Source organism: Oryctolagus cuniculus, chromosome 9 (genome assembly GCF_051225735.1).
Source record: "Oryctolagus cuniculus isolate XC-2025 breed Fujian yellow rabbit chromosome 9, ASM5122573v1, whole genome shotgun sequence".
Taxonomy (NCBI): Eukaryota; Metazoa; Chordata; class Mammalia; order Lagomorpha; family Leporidae; genus Oryctolagus; species Oryctolagus cuniculus.
This window is the reverse complement of record NC_142875.1, coordinates 37,463,901-37,481,998: the sequence shown is the minus strand read 5'-3', so window position 1 is coordinate 37,481,998 and position 18,098 is coordinate 37,463,901. Positions and strand designations below refer to the sequence as shown.

Here is an 18,098-nt window from a genome sequence, read left to right as displayed (position 1 = left end):
AAATAGTTACCTCAAAAAAAAATTGGATTTCCTTTGGCCACACAATAATGTTCACTACTGCCAGAAGCAAAATGTGGATCTTTCGATTCCTCTAATTGCTGGGGAGTTAAGCAGACGAATAAACTCCTTTCTTCCTAAATAAAAGAATGAGATGCTTTTATTTTAGATCTGAGATTCAACAAAATGATATTGACTATCAATAATGGGGTTAAACATCTGTGTTCATTTCCTGTGTGATCCATCCCAATTCAGTCAATACTTTTCAAATCTCTGGGTGGTGTCCCATTCATTAGTACAATATAGATTCCTTTGACAGAAATAGGGTCTTTTGATGGCCCCTAAGCAGTGCCTAGACAAATGCCTGGATGTAGACTTTCTTAAATTACCTCTGTAGCTCCCTGGATTTAAAGGAAAAAAAGATAGCTTTATTCATAGATGATTACCAAGTATTTACCTTCATTTTGCATGATTTCCTCAATAGCAGAAAAATGAAGAGATTGCTCAACAGGGAGAAATATATTTACAATAGAGTATCAATAGACCTTAGGGACTGGCAAAATGCTTATGTGTTTGGCCAGTACATGCTGGTTCATGTCTGGCAAGCTACTTCTTCCAGATTTCAAACCACTGAATTTTCTTAAGTTTGACCCAATAGGAAATACTTCCAAGTCTGTTTCCAGGAGGCTGGTGATATTTAAGCTGTGGTTCTATTTTTGGGATTCAAGAATCAGCAGAGGTCAACCTTCATCGGTTGCCCTTGCCAACCAGCTACACAAGAAGTGCCGATCTAAGACCATGTGACATGTCAAAAGCAAGATACATCCATTCAACACCAAAAACACTCCTAGTTCTACCTGACACTTCTCCACTTTGACTGCCAGCGTTGGTGATTAGGATTTCTTTAATTTGCATTGCAGCAACTCCTTCAGTGGGGATGGGAGAAATATGAAAATCAAGGTGACATTGACAGCTACTGCTGAATAGTTTGCTCACTGAATCTTCTAACAAGGACGCTATCATGACGTCCACGCTCAACTGAGAAGAACGTTGTAGAGGTCAGGGCAGAGATACTTCCCACTTAGGAGGATTAGCCACTACTGTCCAAGAACTTGACTTTGAAGTGCTTGATTATCCAGCCAGAGAGGGAAAATCTCCAGAAGATTATAGGAGAGGGAAGAATGTGTTCACTGTGACCTGGTTAAGAACTAAGGCAGAGTGAAAGGCTAACACTGCAATGAGTTATTGGAAGCAGGGAAAGAGACCAGGTACCAAATACATTTTTAAACAAAACAATACATTAGGAGCTTTCCTATTCAGTCGCCCTATTTGCTGTATTTATGGAAAATTTTTCAATCTTTGAGCAAAAGTAAATTATTCCCCATCTTCCCCTCCTCCAAACAATTCAAGAAAAAAAAAAAAAACCTTCTCTGAACCATCTAATTATAGCATATACTACTCAGTGCTGTGATCGCAACCATTTTAAGACGAAGATTCTCTTTGCTCAGTAGGAGAGGGACAAAAAGGTCTATTTTTTCAGGAAAATATAGATTGCCAAATGAATGTGACTTGAAATAAAATCAGCTTTAACTCTGCTGGAAACTGACCCTATGACCTCCTGCTTCCCAGCTCTCCTCCACCACACCCACAAGCTTCCATTTCATGTTTCACCCGGGCGGGTCCCCAGGATACCAAGCTACAGAACTCCCTCCCATTAGCTGCAGGAATCCAGAATATCCATGGCAACCAGTCTCTAACCCCAGGGAGAAGGCAGTGGAATTGAAAGGCTCCATTCTGTTTCTACATCCACAGCTCAGTGAATTGACAGCTTGGTGGTTCTCTTAGTTCCATTAGATTAGGATGCACTTTTCTTGCTTCCTTTGTGTCATCTCTTTACCTGTGTAGGTCTCAGCCATTGAGGTTAAGGAATTTTTCAAAGAAGTACTCCCCTCTCTCCCACTACCTCTGCACCCAAGCAGAAGCATACTCCTTAAACATTCCTTGTTTTACAGCATTTTTTTAAAGAACATGAAATAGATCAGTTTTTTTTTAAACTTCCTACAAAAACATCTTATGTTTGGTCTGTATATCCTGCAAATTATCAATAGGAAATCTGATTTCAAGCCACCTCAGTCCCTTGTGTGACACGATCTTATAAAAATCAGCAGAGATTATATGTATATGTGCATGCACATATATATAGTTTTATGATGAAGCTGTAACATTCAATTACTATAATCATGTTTAAGTGATTGTGTGTGCCACAGATATTTAGACAGGGTAACAGATTGCATGGCATTCTTGCTGTTTGCCAATGGAGCCTGAATAACTAATTTGCACTGCATGCCCTGTGGAATGGCAGCTGAGTCCCCAGTGGTAACGGGGAGATCTTGCTATAAGCAGGCCATTTGGTCTACAGAATCAAGATGAGGCAGAAATGTTACATACAGTACCCAATCTAGAGTCTATACCTAACAACAGGATTTCAAAAGGAGGTCAACTTGTAAGTAATTTTAACTCTGGAGCAACATGTATCCTATAAAGCTAATGACAGACATGGGTATGTGTGAAGTGAGAAGTGAACATCACACCCCCTGTGGCTTAGAATTTAGTTTCAGCAGAGCCTTAAGAGGAAGAAAACATGATTGGCATCAGGAATCCACCATAGGCTAAAAGGAGAGATCTCTCCTTAGAAAAGTAGCCCTGGCTCAAGATCACAGCTTCCAAAAGGAAAAATGGGTGGAGAGGGTTTGAAGAAACTAATTTCTAGGTTCTCAACTTCCTTACATATGTTTTATCTTAAATTCCTTCTGTGGATTATTCCTTCCATTGCAAAGTCCTTCTCCCTTATTTTACAAGTATGACAGACAAATGCCTCATGCAGCCCTAACTCAACTTTGTACATTGCTCGAGTTGTGAGCAACTCCACGACTCCAAATAAGAAAGACAGAAATCCCTAACCATTTAGTTGCTTTTCATCAAAGCCTGGGGCATGAGTCTGAGCAGTATATTTTGCCCGACTCCATCAAAGAAAAGGTGAAAACATCAAAGTTCACTGATAACAGATTCATATATCTGAGTAAAAGGAATAGAAATTAGAGCATTGAATCTTCTGAACGTTTATTCAGACTGTCCTTTCAAAAAGAAACATTCAATGATACTTGTCAAAGCACAGAAGGCACCGTGAGAGACACTGAAACAGGTTGGTAAAGGGACCACCAGAACAGGGTCTTACCAGGAGGCAGAGAGATTAGGCTCAACCCCAAATACAGAACAGACAAGTAAGAATTTGTAGCCAACGACCAGGATGATCAGTGGATTGAAAAATCTCAAGAAACATCAATTGCAAAGGGGATTCTGGCTAAATTGACCTAAACAGGATTCTTGCTAAACACAGGCCAAGTGATCAGCTGTCTCCTGGGCATGGTGGAGGATGAAAAACCTATCTTGGAAGGGGGTGAGGAGAGGGGTTGCTAAAATCAATTATTGGGGCTGTTAGCAAAAACTAGATTTTAAGCCTCAAATTTAATCAAGCAGAGAATCTCTGTCACTATTATAAGACATTTTCTAACTTTTACCAAAACATTGCTGACTACTCTATATATTTGATTTTCTGCTACTTCCTGTCACTTATTAGCTTCTCTCCTCAGTTACCTTTTGATATCATGTACTTATTTTATCTAGTTTTATTAATGGCATTATAGATTTCATGCAAATAATGCAAGTATGGCCTGTAATAATCTTTTTAGCCTCATATTTATTCATGGCCTGATTTTTTTTTCCCTATTTGCTGTTGATTTCCAGTTACTCCTCCTCTTAGTTGGAAAAGGAGAAAGAAAAAGGGGAAGCTCAATTCACCAATTAAAAAGCACATCTCTAATAAAGGTTTTTTCCCAAAGCAGATCTGGTGGACCACAGTTGTTCCAGAATCACAATGGATCCCAAGAACCAGCACAGTAAGAGCTAAGGGAGGGTGATGAGTAGATGCAGCTACTGGAGAAGGTAAGCCTCAAGTCAAGTGAAATACAACTTTGCAATTTCCAGATATGAGGACCTCTACAATACACAACAAAGTCTTATGAGAAAAACAAGTCAACTTTTAATAGCTCATCTCTCACAAGAGCCAGATAGCATCCAAACAAGATTAAAAAAGAACCAATGGCAAAGTCTACCTTTTCCCTTAGCTGTGTCTTTCTCTAGAGACTTCCAAAATAGCTAGCCAGTGAGTGAAAGAGAACTTGCTTTATCCCACTAAGTATTTCTTTAAAAAAATAAAAGATCTTACTCATTTCAAATTGGGAATTACTGATCAGGATAGGGCGAGAATGAAAGCAATAGTGACCTGCCATCCACTGGTTCACCTCCCACCCACAATAGGCACAAAGGCCAGGGCTAGGCCAGGCTGAAGCCAGAAGCTTCTTCCAGGTCTCCCACATGGGTGCAGGGGCCCAAGACTTGCGCCATGCTCTGCTGCTTTTCCCAGGTCCATTAGCAGGAAGCTGGATTTGAAGTACAGCAGCCAAAAGCCAAACCAGCACCCTTATGGGATGCTGACACTGTAGATGGTGGCTTAACCTGCTGACCAAAGCACCAGCTGCCTACTGAAGACCTTCTAGGCAGGAATATTAGGGTCGGGGAGAAATAACTGGCAATTAATTTAATCCCTAATCAATTGGGAAGCAATCATAAAACTTGAATCCTACCTGCAAATTTTTCCAGCAAGTGGAGAATAGCAAGAGAGAAATTTGATTGAAGTGATGAGAAAAAAATATGGTTGCCTTCAGATTTTACTCTACTGAATCCAGCATATTGAATAAGCACATTGTACATCCATGCTTCATCAACAGCAAAATACCTCCACATACCCTGTATATTCAGACTCCACCTTGAGGGGCAAACAACAGTGAGGAAAAGAAGGCCCCTAGAGAGCAAAGAAATGAGTTTAAGTGGAAGATTGAGTTGATTTACTATTTACATGGAAAAAGATATCAGAACCAGAAAATGAAGAGTTAATATAACTGGTTAAATTTCTTTCACAGGGGCCAGCACTGTGGCTCAGCGGGTTAATGCCCTGGCCTGAAGCGCCAGCACCCCATATGGGTGCCGGTTCTAGTCCCGGCTGCTCCACTTCCCATCCAGCTCTCTGATAATGACTGGGATAGTAATAGAAGATGTCCCAAGTCCTTGGGCTCCTGCACCCACGTGGGAGACCCAGAAGAAGCTCCTGTCTCCTGGCTTCGGATCAGTGCAGATCTGGCCATTTCGGCCAATTGGGGAGTGAACCATCAGATGGAAGATCTCTCGACCTCTCTCTGCCTCTGTGTAACTGACTTTCGAAGTAAAATAAATAAAAAGAAAAGAAAATCACAGCCCTAACTTTAAAAAAAAGAAGACACTAGACAATGCTTTCAAAAGATCTGGCAATTAAGAGAATATTGCAACTTGCATTGTAGTTATTCATTTCCCCTACCATAACAGAATTATCTGTCTCTACCTATTATCTCGTACCTTGTGGTGCTTCTTTGTAGGAAATTAATGTTGCTCCATCCTGTTGACACCAAGTCTAGTCTCATGGCTGGCTTTGAGCATGTCAGTAGACAATGAAGGTAGTAGTAGGAATAGGAAATATGGTCAGGGAAGATTTTTTTTTTATTTCTAAGATTTATTTTTTAAAAGCAGAGAGAAAGTCTTCCATCCACTGGTTCACTTTCCAAATGGCCCCAATATCTGGAGTCGGGCCGATCGGAAGCCAGGTGCTTCTTCCAGGTCTCCCATGTGGGCACAGGGGCCTAAGGACTTAGGCCATCCTTCCACTACTTTCCCAGACCAGAACAAAGAGCTGGATATGAAGTGAAGCAGCCAGGACACGAACCAGCAACCATACAGGAAGCTGGCACCACAGGCAGAGGTTTAGCCTCCTACTCCACAATGCCAGCCCCGATTTTTTTTTTTTTTTTTGATGATTTGAAAGGCAGAGTTACAGAGGCAGAGGCGTCTTCCATCAGCAGCGTCACTCCCCAAATGGCCACAACAGCCAGAGCTGTGCTGATCCGAAGCCAGGAACCTCTTCCGGGTCTCCCACACAGTGCGTGACCCTAAGGACTTGGGCCGTCTTCCACTGCTTTCCCAGGCCACAGCAGAGAGCTGGATTGGAAGTGGAGCAGCCGGGTCTCCGATGGGTGGCATAGGGGATGCCAGCACTGCAGGTTGAGGCTTTACCTACTATGCCACAGCTCCAACTCCCCAATTTTATTAAGAGGGGGGAAAAAAGCACATTTCAATACTTATCAGAAAGGATTTGTATGCAGGAAAAGCTTAATGATACAGAAGAGACTGGATAATCAATGAAGCAAAAAGCCCAAGAAAGAAAACAAGGATTGGCCCCAAAATAAATCAGTGGTTGTCCCTTAGATGAGGACTCCTCTCCCATTAACAAGAAAGGAAAGATGATTGATATAGCATCTTTTAGTTTCCCTTTGTGCTGTCTACTTTATGTATGCTATACTCTCTCTTTTCTTCACAATAGCCATTTGATTATTCATTATAAATATTCCACATACATAAGAGAATTGAAACTTGGAGATACTATATAATTTGACCAAGATCCCCCAGCTAGCAAGTTACAAAGTTGGAATTAAAATCCACATCTTATGACTCTAAGTTCAATGGGCTTTGTCCTATCACATCACATTATTCTTCTTCTAAGCCCCTAAAAACCCCTCAGTTTAAGATTAAAATTGCCTGTAATACTGAGTTTCCAAGAGGAAGTCCAGGTTGCTGATAAAAATGTAAAGCTTCCAGCAAAGATTGCTAAGCACTTCCCCAAGATGTACGAAGCTCATCAAATGCAGAGTGCTAGCCGTGGAGACTCTTAAAACAGAAGCTTAGTTGACCTCCCATTTACTTCCCTTCCTCTCATCCCTCTTTCTTACTCTTAGAAGTGTCCTTGCTGAACAAACAGGTGATTCAATGAACTGAGCCTTAAGAGCACTTAAAGCCACTTGCCTCTGCAAAGACCCTTAAATTAAGGAGTAAGGACAGGTCACAATGTCAGAAAACGCCTAACTATGCCAACCAGGACTCCTGTGGTATTGCATGATTTCAGGAATGCCACTCGTGTTCAATGAAATGGTGTTGCTCCCTGTAAGTACACAGCAGAGAAATAGCCCTACTGATCACCCTTGGCACAAAGCTGTCACACTGCCATACTCAGTTCTTGACACTGTAGACAAGAAATTACCCGGAATAGTCCATTTGTAACCATTCCAACCCTCAGCCTATGGGATTTCTATCTACTTTTTCTTGCCCCACAAATGTTCATCTCCTAACATTTACCTACCGCGACATCCATTAACCTGTATCCCATTTCTCTAACCATTGGGTTTCTGAATGTATTTCCCTTAATCAAGACAGTCCAAAATAGGCAGAAACGATTGGTTGTGTTAGGAAGTCAGATATGAGCTTATGTGTGTGTGACATAAAAGCCTAAAGAAAAGGCATCTATGTCCAGCATATGCATCTGCATCTCAAAGTCATCCTGATAAAAGTTTCAGGGACAGCCCAGTATTTGCATCCTGCCCTCCCCCCTCCTACCCGATAACCTGCCAGGTGGGGGTCCCTGCCCCTTCTGCCTGATAACCTTCCAGATGCAGCCCAGAACCTGCATTTCAAATACCCTTTTCTGGGTCCCGATTCTCCAGGGGGTCTTGCTCACCCTTCCTCTAAATTCAGGAAGGCACCAGCTAGGCTTCCTCCTGCCTGATAACTTCAGGGGAAAACTCAGATAGGAGCTTCTTAATATCTACATCCATAAAATCCTTTGTTTCAGGAGGAGATGTGTGAAGACAAAGACCCATCTCCTTAAAAAGGCCCAGCCTCAACCGGACCACGCGCTCAGCCCCCTGGCTCTCTGCTGAGCCACCCGCCTGGCCTGCCCAGGTGTAATCTCTCCACTCAACCATGTAACCTCACTCCTCCCCTGCCCCAGTCCGAGTTACTGGGCACTCTCCCTCAGGCTCTGTCTGGAGAGGTGCCCATCCATCCTTACGGATGTCCCTTCCTTAATAAACCTTGCTATTTTACCTCCCACTACTCTCTGTCTTATGCCTGAATTCTTTCTTGCTCAAAGACAAGAACCCTGCCATTCTCCAGTAACAGTTGCCTTCTAATATTCAGTTTTTCCTTCCTTCTTAACAGGGTTGGAGCTCCATATTATTGCTAACTAAATGCGAACTTTATTTCTTTAATTTTTTAAGATTTGCTTATTTTAAGTTTTATTTAATGAATGCATTTTTTCATCGATACAACTGTAGGGAATATAGTGGTTCTTTCCCCCATACCCACCCTCCCCCACCAGCTCCCATCCCACCTCTCTCTCCCATCTCCTTCATTATGGTTCACTTTTAGTTTGATTTTATATACAGAGAACTCCATGTTAAGCATAGATTTCAACAGTTTGCACACACACACACAACATATAGAACACAGTTTGGGAACAAAATTTGCAGTCAATTCTCACAGTACAACTCATGAGGGACAGAGGTTCTACATGGGGATTAATGCACAGTGACTTCTGTCGTTCCTTCAACAATTAACACTTATTTATGATGTCAGTGATTTAGGATGTCGGCTCTTGCCATGGACTGCCAAGGTTACAGAAGCTTTTTGAGACCACATACTCCGTAGGTATTTGGACACAGCCCTAAGCAAAGTGGATGTTCTCTCCCTTCAGAGAAGGTGTCTCCTTCTTTGAGGACCCTTTCTTTCCAGAGGTCTCACAGAGATCTTCCATGTAGGACATTTTTTTTTAACCACAGTCTTGGCTTTCCATGCCTGAAATGCTCTCACAGGCCTTTCAGCCAGACCAGGAAGCCTTAAGGGTCTATTCTGAGGTCATAGTGCTATTTACAGCAAATGTCATTCTAGGATTCTTCTGTGTGGACTGCTTCCCATATTGGACTTTCCTTCCTTTTTAATTCTATTATTACCACCAGTTACTTGATGTTATTTATATGATCACTTTTATACTTAAACCAATTTATATATCAACTTTAACATTTAATATGATCATTTTAACAGTTAAGATGGCATTTATACCACTGATTTTATGGGTTTGGAGTCCCATGATAACTTTTTAGGGTGTATCCTTAGAAGTCTGTAGGACAGTCGGCTGGCGCCGCGGCTCAATAGGCTAATCTTCCACCTGCGGCGCCAGCACATCGTGTTCTAGTCCTGGTCGGGGCTCCGGATTCTGTCCCGGTTGCCCCTCTTCCAGGCCAGCTCTCTGCTGTGGCCCAGGAGTGCAGTGGAGGATGGCCCAAGTCCTTGGGCCCGCACCTACATGGGAGACCAGGAGAAGCACCTGGCTCCTGGCTTCGGATCAGTGCAGTGCGCCGGCCACAATACACCGGCTGTGGCGGCCATTGGAGGGTGAACCAAAGGCAAAGGAAGACCTTTCTCTCTGTCCACTCTGCCTGTCAAAAAAAAAAAAAAAGTCTGTAGCACTGTATGCAGAACTACTGCTTTACAGTTACAGACTACCTCCTCCATCTCTTACTCTTATTTTTAACTGGGATCTTTTTCCAATCGACTTAAAATACATATGGTTCACTCTATTACATGAGGAGTTCAGCATATAGTATGAAGTAGAGAAAAAGAAAAAGAACAAAAAAAAAACTAAACAAATATACAAAATAAAAACAATAATTAACTGTCCCTCAACAGTCAGGTCAACGACTATTCCTGTCATTGATTCTAAAAGTGCCAGTTTCACTTGTATAACTTTCATTTCAGGAGCACTACTAATTCTCCCAAATCCAGAAGAACATATGGTATTTGTCTCTTTGGGACTGGGTTATTTCACTAAGTTGAGGTTTTCCACCTTGCTCCATTTTGTTACAAATGACCAGATTTCATTATTTTTACTGCCATGTAGTATTCCATAGTGTACATATCCCACAATTTCTCTATCTAGTCTTCAGTTGATGAGCATTTAGGTTGCTTCCATGCCTTAGATATTGTGAACTGAGCTGCAATAAACATGGAGGTGCAGACAGCTCTTTTGCTTACTGATTTCATTTCCTTTGGGTAAATTCCCAGGAGTGGGATGGCTGGGTCATATAGTAGGTCTATATTGAGATTTGAGTTATTTCCATACTGTTTTCCATAGTGGCTTTACCAGTTTACATTCCCACCGACAGTGAGTTAGGGTGCCCCCTTTTTTAAAATAAGATTTATTTTATTTGAAAGACAGAGTTACAGAGAGAGGTAAAGACAGAGAGGTCTTCCACCTGCTGGTTCATTCCCCAGATGGCCACAATGGCTGGGGCTGCACCCATCCAAAGCCAAGAGCTTCTTCTAGGTTTCCCACATGGGTGCAGGGGCCCAAGAACTTGGGCCATCTTCTACTGTTATCCCAGGCCACAGCAGAGAACTGGATCAGAAGAGGAGCAGCTGGGTCTCAAACTGGCACCCATATGGTCAGGCCAGGGCTTTAACCTGCTGCGCCACAGCACTGGCCCTCAGGGTACCCTTTTCCCCACATTCTCTCCAGCATTTGTTGTTGATTTCCGTAGGAGGGCCACTCTAACTGGGGTGAGGTGGAACCTCATTGTGGTTTTGATTTGCATTTTCCTGATGGTTAGAGATCCTGAACATTTTTTCATGCATCTGCTGGCCATTTGGATTTCCTCTTTTGAAAAATGCCTGTTCAAGTCCTTAGTCCATCTCTTAAGTGGGTTGTTTATTTTGTTGTTGTGGACTTTCTTGATCTCTTTGTAGATTCTGGTTATTAATCCTTTATCAGTTCTGCAGTTTGCAAATAATTTCTCTCATTCTGTCAGTTGCCTCTTCACTTTTCTTACTGTTCCTTTTGCTGTACAAAAGCTTCTCAGTTTGAAGTAATCCCAGTTGTTCATTTTGGCTTTGACTACCTGTATCTCTGGGGTCTTTTCCAGAAATTCTTTGCCTGATCCAATGTATTGAAGGGTTTCCCTAATGTTCTTGATTAATTTGATGGTGTCATGGCATAGATTTAGATCTTTAATCCATGTTGAGTGGATTTTTGCATAGGGTGTAAGGTAGGGGTCTTGCTTCATACTTCTACATGTGGTACAAACAGATGGATAGACCAGTGGAACACAATAGAAACCCTGGAAATCAATCCAAACATCTACAACCAACTTAAATTTGCCAGAGGAGCTAAAAGCAATCCCTGGAACAGGGACAGTCTCTTCAGCAAGTGGTGCTGGGAAAGATTTACTTACTTAAGAAGTAGAGTTACAGAGATCTTCCATCTGCTGGTTTATTTCTCAAATGGCTGCAATGGCTGGAGCTGGGACAACCCAAGGCCAGGAGCTCCTTCTGGGTCTCCCATGTAGGTACAAGGGCCTGTACACTTGAGCCATCTTTTGCTGCTTTCCCAGGCCATTAGCAGGGAGCTGGTTCAGAAGTGGAGCAGCCAGGACAAGAACCAGCACCCATATGTGATGCTGGCACCACAGGTTGAGGCTTAACCCCCTAAGCCACAGTGCTGGCCCCCAAAGCTAACTCTTCTAGCTGAGCACAATAATTTCCAGAACAAAATACTGGATTCTTCAGTTTACCCTGCAGATACGTAAGGTCACGTGGTGGAGCTCTGGCCTATGAAATACAAGTATAAGCATTGCAGCCACTCCCAGGATATATAATGAACAGACACTGACCCTTAGTGTCCTACTTCTTACTGTCTCAAATTCAAGAACGTTATCTAGATTTATAGTACCCTTCCTGGATACTGAGGCGAGAATGAAAGATTCTGAATTTGGTGGTTCACAAAGGAATCTAGGTTACCCAGTTACCACTTTCATTTCTAGTTTCACCATTCTGATCTTCAAAATTCTATGTCTCCCTTCCTATCCGATTCCTAAAATACCATGTTCCCACATCACATTTCGAGGTGTAAACTCCCCATTGCCTAAGACCAAACACCGTAATCTGCCCAAAGGCACTTCAGATTTTGAGTCTCTCCTCTCCAAATTTTTCTCCTCCCATTTTCCCCACAGTCGAGGTTTGGATCACCTTGATCTTTGTTTCCAAACTATCTCTACCTCTGTGACCTACTCATGACTTTTCGTTGCCTGTAAGCCCCTGAGGTTTTCTAATAGTTACCTACAGAAAATATTTGCTACACTGAGAAGCTGTATATAAACCAAAGACAAATTTTCCATTGCTTAATATCTACTATCATCTAGTAGAAAGGCATGAACTTCCCAACCTACCACACTTGATAATCCATGCTCTAATTGCTTGGTCAAATTGCCTGGCAGTTCAGTCAGACTGAGCTCTCCAGTGTAGTTGTGGGCATAGAGTTCATCTACGTTATTTCCTGTTGAATTTCTACTCTTTGACAGAGAGCTTGATCTATTTGGTCAAAGAATAAATGTGGAACATCTATAACTGCTAGCAACTTGCAGAAGTAGAATTTAACCTAAAACCTGACACAATTTTCTTCTATCTACTTCCTTATGGATAAAATAGCAAGCTATTTTCACACAAAAAAATTAACTTCTGCATCCAACCCATGCCTTACCTTCCCTGTGATTTCTTCATAATACACTGAAGGTCCTTTGTTCTACAGATAAATGATGGCAATGTAGGCTAAAATACTGAGGTTATAAAACATTTAGTACACAGTCCCTCGGGTACATGAGACATTAAATAATCCATGTGGAAGCAATGAAGAGAGTCAAGAACCAATGATACCAGAGAAGACAAGATAAATCGAGGAGAGAAGGAAGATATAACAGATATTACTGGTTGTTCCTGTTATCTATTCTTTCCCTGTTCCACAATTATATAAATTTTGGCTGTGTAGGACTTACTACAGACTAATTTTCTAGTTTCCTTGCAACAAGGTAGAGCCAAGAATTTAAGTCGTTGCTTATATATACAGACAACTTTTGTGGGGCAGCTTCCTGGTACCTTCCCTGGGAAGTATCTGGATTATATCCCTCTGCTTACCCTTCTTCATACCTGCCTTTATCCTGCTGTGTGGCAGGTGATGTCACCATCCTGGACTCCATCATGGACAGACAAGTGAGTGGTAAGAGACTGGATCTCACCTCTAGGAGGACCTGGTCAAGCACAGCCACTTCACTGGCCCTAGATTTCTTACCAGTCTTTTCCCTAAGAGGAAAATAAACTTCCACCTTTAGAGTCACAGTAAAGCTAAAAAATTATAAGTCAAGAATAAATGAATAACGTTGAAACAGGCCAAGGAAAAGAGACATGGAAGCAAAGTCCCTACCTCAACAAGTACATAGTCTGCTGGCATACAAGTTCCAGAATCTGGAAGTTCCCATTTTACTTGACTACCATGACAAAAAAACAAAGTTACCAAAATAATGCTTGCTTGCAATTAACTGTGAATAAACTTTAGTTTCTTTTGGGAAAAGAATTAAGCTACTGTGACAAGTACTGGGGAAACTGAAAATGGACTTGAAATGCTAGAGGATCGAATGACCAGAGGATAAGCTGAAGCGAAGCTCTTAAATTCTTCTTTTATCTCTCCCAAGCCTTGCCTTAGGAGAAGATTTGCCTAGCACTTCACTGCAGAAACAGGCCCTAACATTTGCCTCATGGTAACATCAGCTTAAACGCCTTTCATGCCTAGGGTGTTATTGAAAATTAGTAGGTCTGGCTAGCTGCTCTAGTCACTATTCTATCTCTTCTCCATATAGGATTCCAAACTGCCTTCGCTCAGTGCTGCTTCTAAGTGTTTAAACAGGAAAAGCTTAACCCAAGTAAAATGTCATCAACGGTACCTGTGCAGATTCTAAGCCGGATGGTATGCTCTGGTTTGAATATTTCTAACAGTGTTGGGAGTGGGGCCTAATAGAGGTAGGTAGGTAGCTAGGTCTTGAGGGTACTGCTCTTGTGAAATGATTCATGTCATGACTACAGGTTCTTTACCTAGAGTAAGCTTGTTATCAAAGCAAGGTCACCCCTTCTTGCTCTCACTCTCACCATTTTTTGTACTCCCTCTTTCTCTCATGGGATGACACAGCACAAAGCCCCATCAGAGGCCAGCACCATGCCCCTGGATGTCCCAGCAGCTAGAATTATGTGCCGAATAAATTTTTAAGTTACCCAGTCTGCAGTTTTTGTCATAGCAATAAAAAGACTAAGACACAGTCTTACCAGATCGGATGTAGGTTTAGGCATAGACTTTAATGCTTCTCCAAAATACAGTACAGAGAAGCTCATACCCATAGAGGGATGTGACCCTACAAGGTAAAAATCAGACATCCAAGGACCATGAAAACCAAAGGAACCATATATGAAGCAGAAACCCTGGCAATGACAATATTTAAGTAAACATGATGTATCTTGAAGAAAATAAGGGAAGTTACACCAAAAAAAGCCATTGAAAACTCGGTATAAAATGTAGTATTTGAAAATGTTAATAGCAAAATGAGACAGGCAACAGGATAGAAACAGTTGGAATATTGATTTGTGAGCTTAAATATTCAGTTGAGAAATTCCCAGAGAGCAATAGGGAAAAAAAAAACATTTTTAGAAAAAAAAAAAAAAAACAGATTAAAGTAAGAGATACAGGTAACAGAAGTTCAAGTGTCAGTACCTGGATTAGAAGCATTTCAAAAAGGTGGAGAAGGGAAAGAACCTACACAGTTTAATAAAAAGATAAAAACCTAAAATTTGAACATTTCAAATCAGAAGTATCTATAGAATTCCAAACATGAAGATCAGAATCAGATACTTAATATCCAGACACAGCATAGTAACAGTTAATAACAACAACCATGAAGAGAAAATTCTTTAACTTTCTAGAAAAAAGTATCAGTAATCTGACAAGCAATTGAAGAAAATGTTCAAGAAATTCCAAAAAAAAAAAAAAATTACGGGCATAATGGATGACCAAATACCTTAGTAAAAGTAAGTATTACCTTTAAATTTTTAAAGAACTGAAAAAAAGGAAAATTATACCAATTACCACCCCAAAGTTCAATTCTAGACAGTATCAACCTTAGAAGTGTGGAAAACAGGGAAATAGACATATATGAGTATGTAAAATTGTCTTTTTGTTAAAGAAAAAATATAAATATTAAGTTTTTACCTAAAGAAATCATTGTAGTTAATATTAAAACAAATCAATGAAGCTAATATAAAAATGTAGTTGATATTAAATATAGAAGTTGCTTTAAGTAAGAGCAACTACCATTGAAATAAAATGTATACATTTACAACAACAAAAGGGTAATCTGACCTTCCTGAAGAAAATCAGAGAAAGGATCAAGGAATAAAGATGGATGAATGGAAAATATAAAATAAACTCAAAAAAGTGAACTCTTAACAGTATTAACAAACATTGGTGGGTACATTCACCAACCACAAGAGACTCACAAACTAAATGGAAAAATAATCTAACTGCTGGTCACCTGTACAATAGCCTATAAAAGTCAAATTAAAATACAATAGAAAAATTGAAAAACAGATAAGACAGGCAAATATGAACGAAAAGACAGCCAAGTTCATTAAAAAATATTTACCTCATGTTATACAAAAAAAAAAATCCAAAGCCAAGACTCATATCAAATCTATTGTAATGCCAAGTATATTTTTTGGATTTATGACTAGGCTTTAGGCTCCTTTATAAGCAACTTCTCAAAAGAGATGAGAGAAGACCATAGCTCTTCCATGTGTACCACATAATTCCACAAATTTTGGCAGAATCTAAAAGGATCATCAGATATTTGGATGCTGATGTATAATTAGGTTGTCAACATCAACTAGTAATTTTTTGTACTAGTTTGGCCCAAAATCTATTTTGACAATTTCTTAGAAACTACCATGTGGCAATAGCCCCTTAGCTGTCTGTCTAATGAAAGAGTATCTTTCCTCAATCTTAAGTGCAAATAGATATACCCTTCCAGGGGACTGTTGTATAATACAACAGACATGAGATCAGACATCCATCCAAGGACCAATACAATGCCTGGGTCACGGACCATGGTCAATAGGTTAAGGTAAACTCAGTCACAGTACATACAGAGACAAAGTTACATCACCTAATGCTGTTGATATGTGAGCTCTCTCAATAGGAAAAAATTTCTAAGCATAAAAGGATATAAACTGTCTCAAATACTAGGAGAACTGGATGGCAGTGATGTTTAACAGGAAGGATGTAAGCACAAGAACACAGTACACAATTTGATCCAAAGTAGATTACATCACTTTCATAACTCATCTGAAACACTGAAATAAAAATCAGCTTTAATTATAATTTAACAAAAACTTGTGAAACATCCAAATATACTGTAATTTGCAGACTTCAGCACAGGAGAAAAGCATTTTGCTCAAATTTCAAACATTTGCAGAACAGTAAGTCATAAAAAAATCTATTTTCAAAAAAATCAAAATTGCCATTATCAACCAAAGTTCTAATGGCCAGATATCCATTTTGAAAAATGCCAAAAGATTGATTCAACTTCTTAAAATATGTCTGCTACTTGGTACTTGGTCACATTGATAGAAACACTTGATGACCAGTTTGGGGCTACTTTCCTACATCAGTACAAAGTATCCGTATTTTCCCCTCAGTGTCAAAGCTAATTAGGCCTGGAAGAAAAAGAAAAAGCTCTTCCTGAATGGAACCCGTTTTCTCCTTCTACTCCATCCTGCACTGATGTCATCATAATCATATTTACAATGCCACAGTCTGTTGCCATGAAAAAAATTATTAGTGTCATAAATTTGGAATTTCAGCTTTACAGCAGGATCAAGGATGGAAAGACGATGAAGCCATTCAAAGTAGGTGGTAGTAGAAGTGCTTCTGGTAATTAGCCGAGGAATGAGGAAACAGTAAAGAGCACAGGGAGAAAGAAAATGGATGCATGGGGCCAAGGCCTCTCATTTCAGCCACAGAACTGCCTCCCACCCCGCCCATCCAAGTTTTAACACACGGTCCCTTTGCCCATTAAACGACTATGTGCCTCTCGTGAGCCAAAACATCTGTTCTTTGAATTTTTACCAAAACCGAGGGCCAGAGCTTGATCTAGGAGACATAATCACTAAACTTTTCCAAGAAAGAAGCACTTAAAATGTTGCAGTTAGAGTTCTTTTTCTACCTAATTAGAGTATTTTAAACCTCCTGTTTAGCTGGGATTTTACACTGCTTTGAGGAGGTGAATAAAAGACAATTTATGACTCAATTTAAAATAACATTTTGCTGATCAAAAGCAAAACATTACACCTAGATCCTTGAATCCTCAAAGGCAATCATTCTGCATTTAGCTCCCTCTGATGCATGGCACCAGGTCCTCCTCATTTGATGTCACCATTTTGACACTTATCTCCTTATATTTGTATAAATCCCTAACCCAAACCTTTCCTTTGAGCTCAAGACACATCTACACAAACATCACATTCATGCTCTCTTGGATTATTCAAATATACTACAAGCTCAACTTCTCACAGCCCAAGGTGGCATCTTCCCCTAAACGAGGCCCTGTTCTACTAGCCTGTCAGCCAGCAGCACAGTTTTATAAGCCATCACCCTTGATGTGCTTTGCACTGCACACCTTACTCCACACATCTCAGATCTGCCAATTTTATCCCCCAAAACAGTTCTTAAATCCATCTGGTTGGCCCCATTGCCTTCCTCACCATTCTAGATTATGCTCACAACTACTACAACAGCCTAACTGGTCTTCCACATCCATCCTGGGAGCCTGTAACATATCCTGTGTGCTGCAGCCAGAGTCATCTTTCTGAAGTCTAAATCTGAGTATGTTATCCTCCTGCTTAAAACTCTTCAATGGCTTCCAGATTCTCTTTTAAAAAAAAATGGTCTGGTCATTAATGGACCTTCTAAGCTCTGTATGATCTGATTGTTGCCTACTTCTCCAGCCTCCTAGATTTGTGCAGTCCTTAATTGTACCCGTTTGCACTCACCTTAAGATCTAAGCATATACTGTTCCCTCCTTCTGAATTGCTCTTTCTACATCTGTACCCTCCCAGCCCTCCACTTAGTTTACCCCCACTCACCCATAATTACCACTTACCTAGAAAGACTCCCCTGACCTAAAAGTTTGGAAATCAAC

The 18,098-nt window shown here is 40.6% G+C and overlaps 1 protein-coding gene across 8 annotated transcripts in view; it reads right to left on the bottom strand.

Annotated features, from left to right (window-relative positions):
• The window catches only part of LOC149124544 (uncharacterized), a 657,427-nt gene that overhangs the window by 628,157 nt on the left and 11,172 nt on the right, over positions 1-18,098 (bottom strand). The window contains exon 2 of one of the 8 annotated variants that reach the window (XM_089303595.1): positions 11-134. The exons of the other annotated variants lie outside the window; for them this stretch is intronic. Within the exon in view, the coding sequence (XP_089159721.1) occupies positions 55-134 (80 nt within the window). The 3' untranslated portion in view covers positions 11-54. The remainder of the gene's footprint in view (positions 1-10; positions 135-18,098) is intronic. 8 annotated transcript variants of the gene reach the window in all.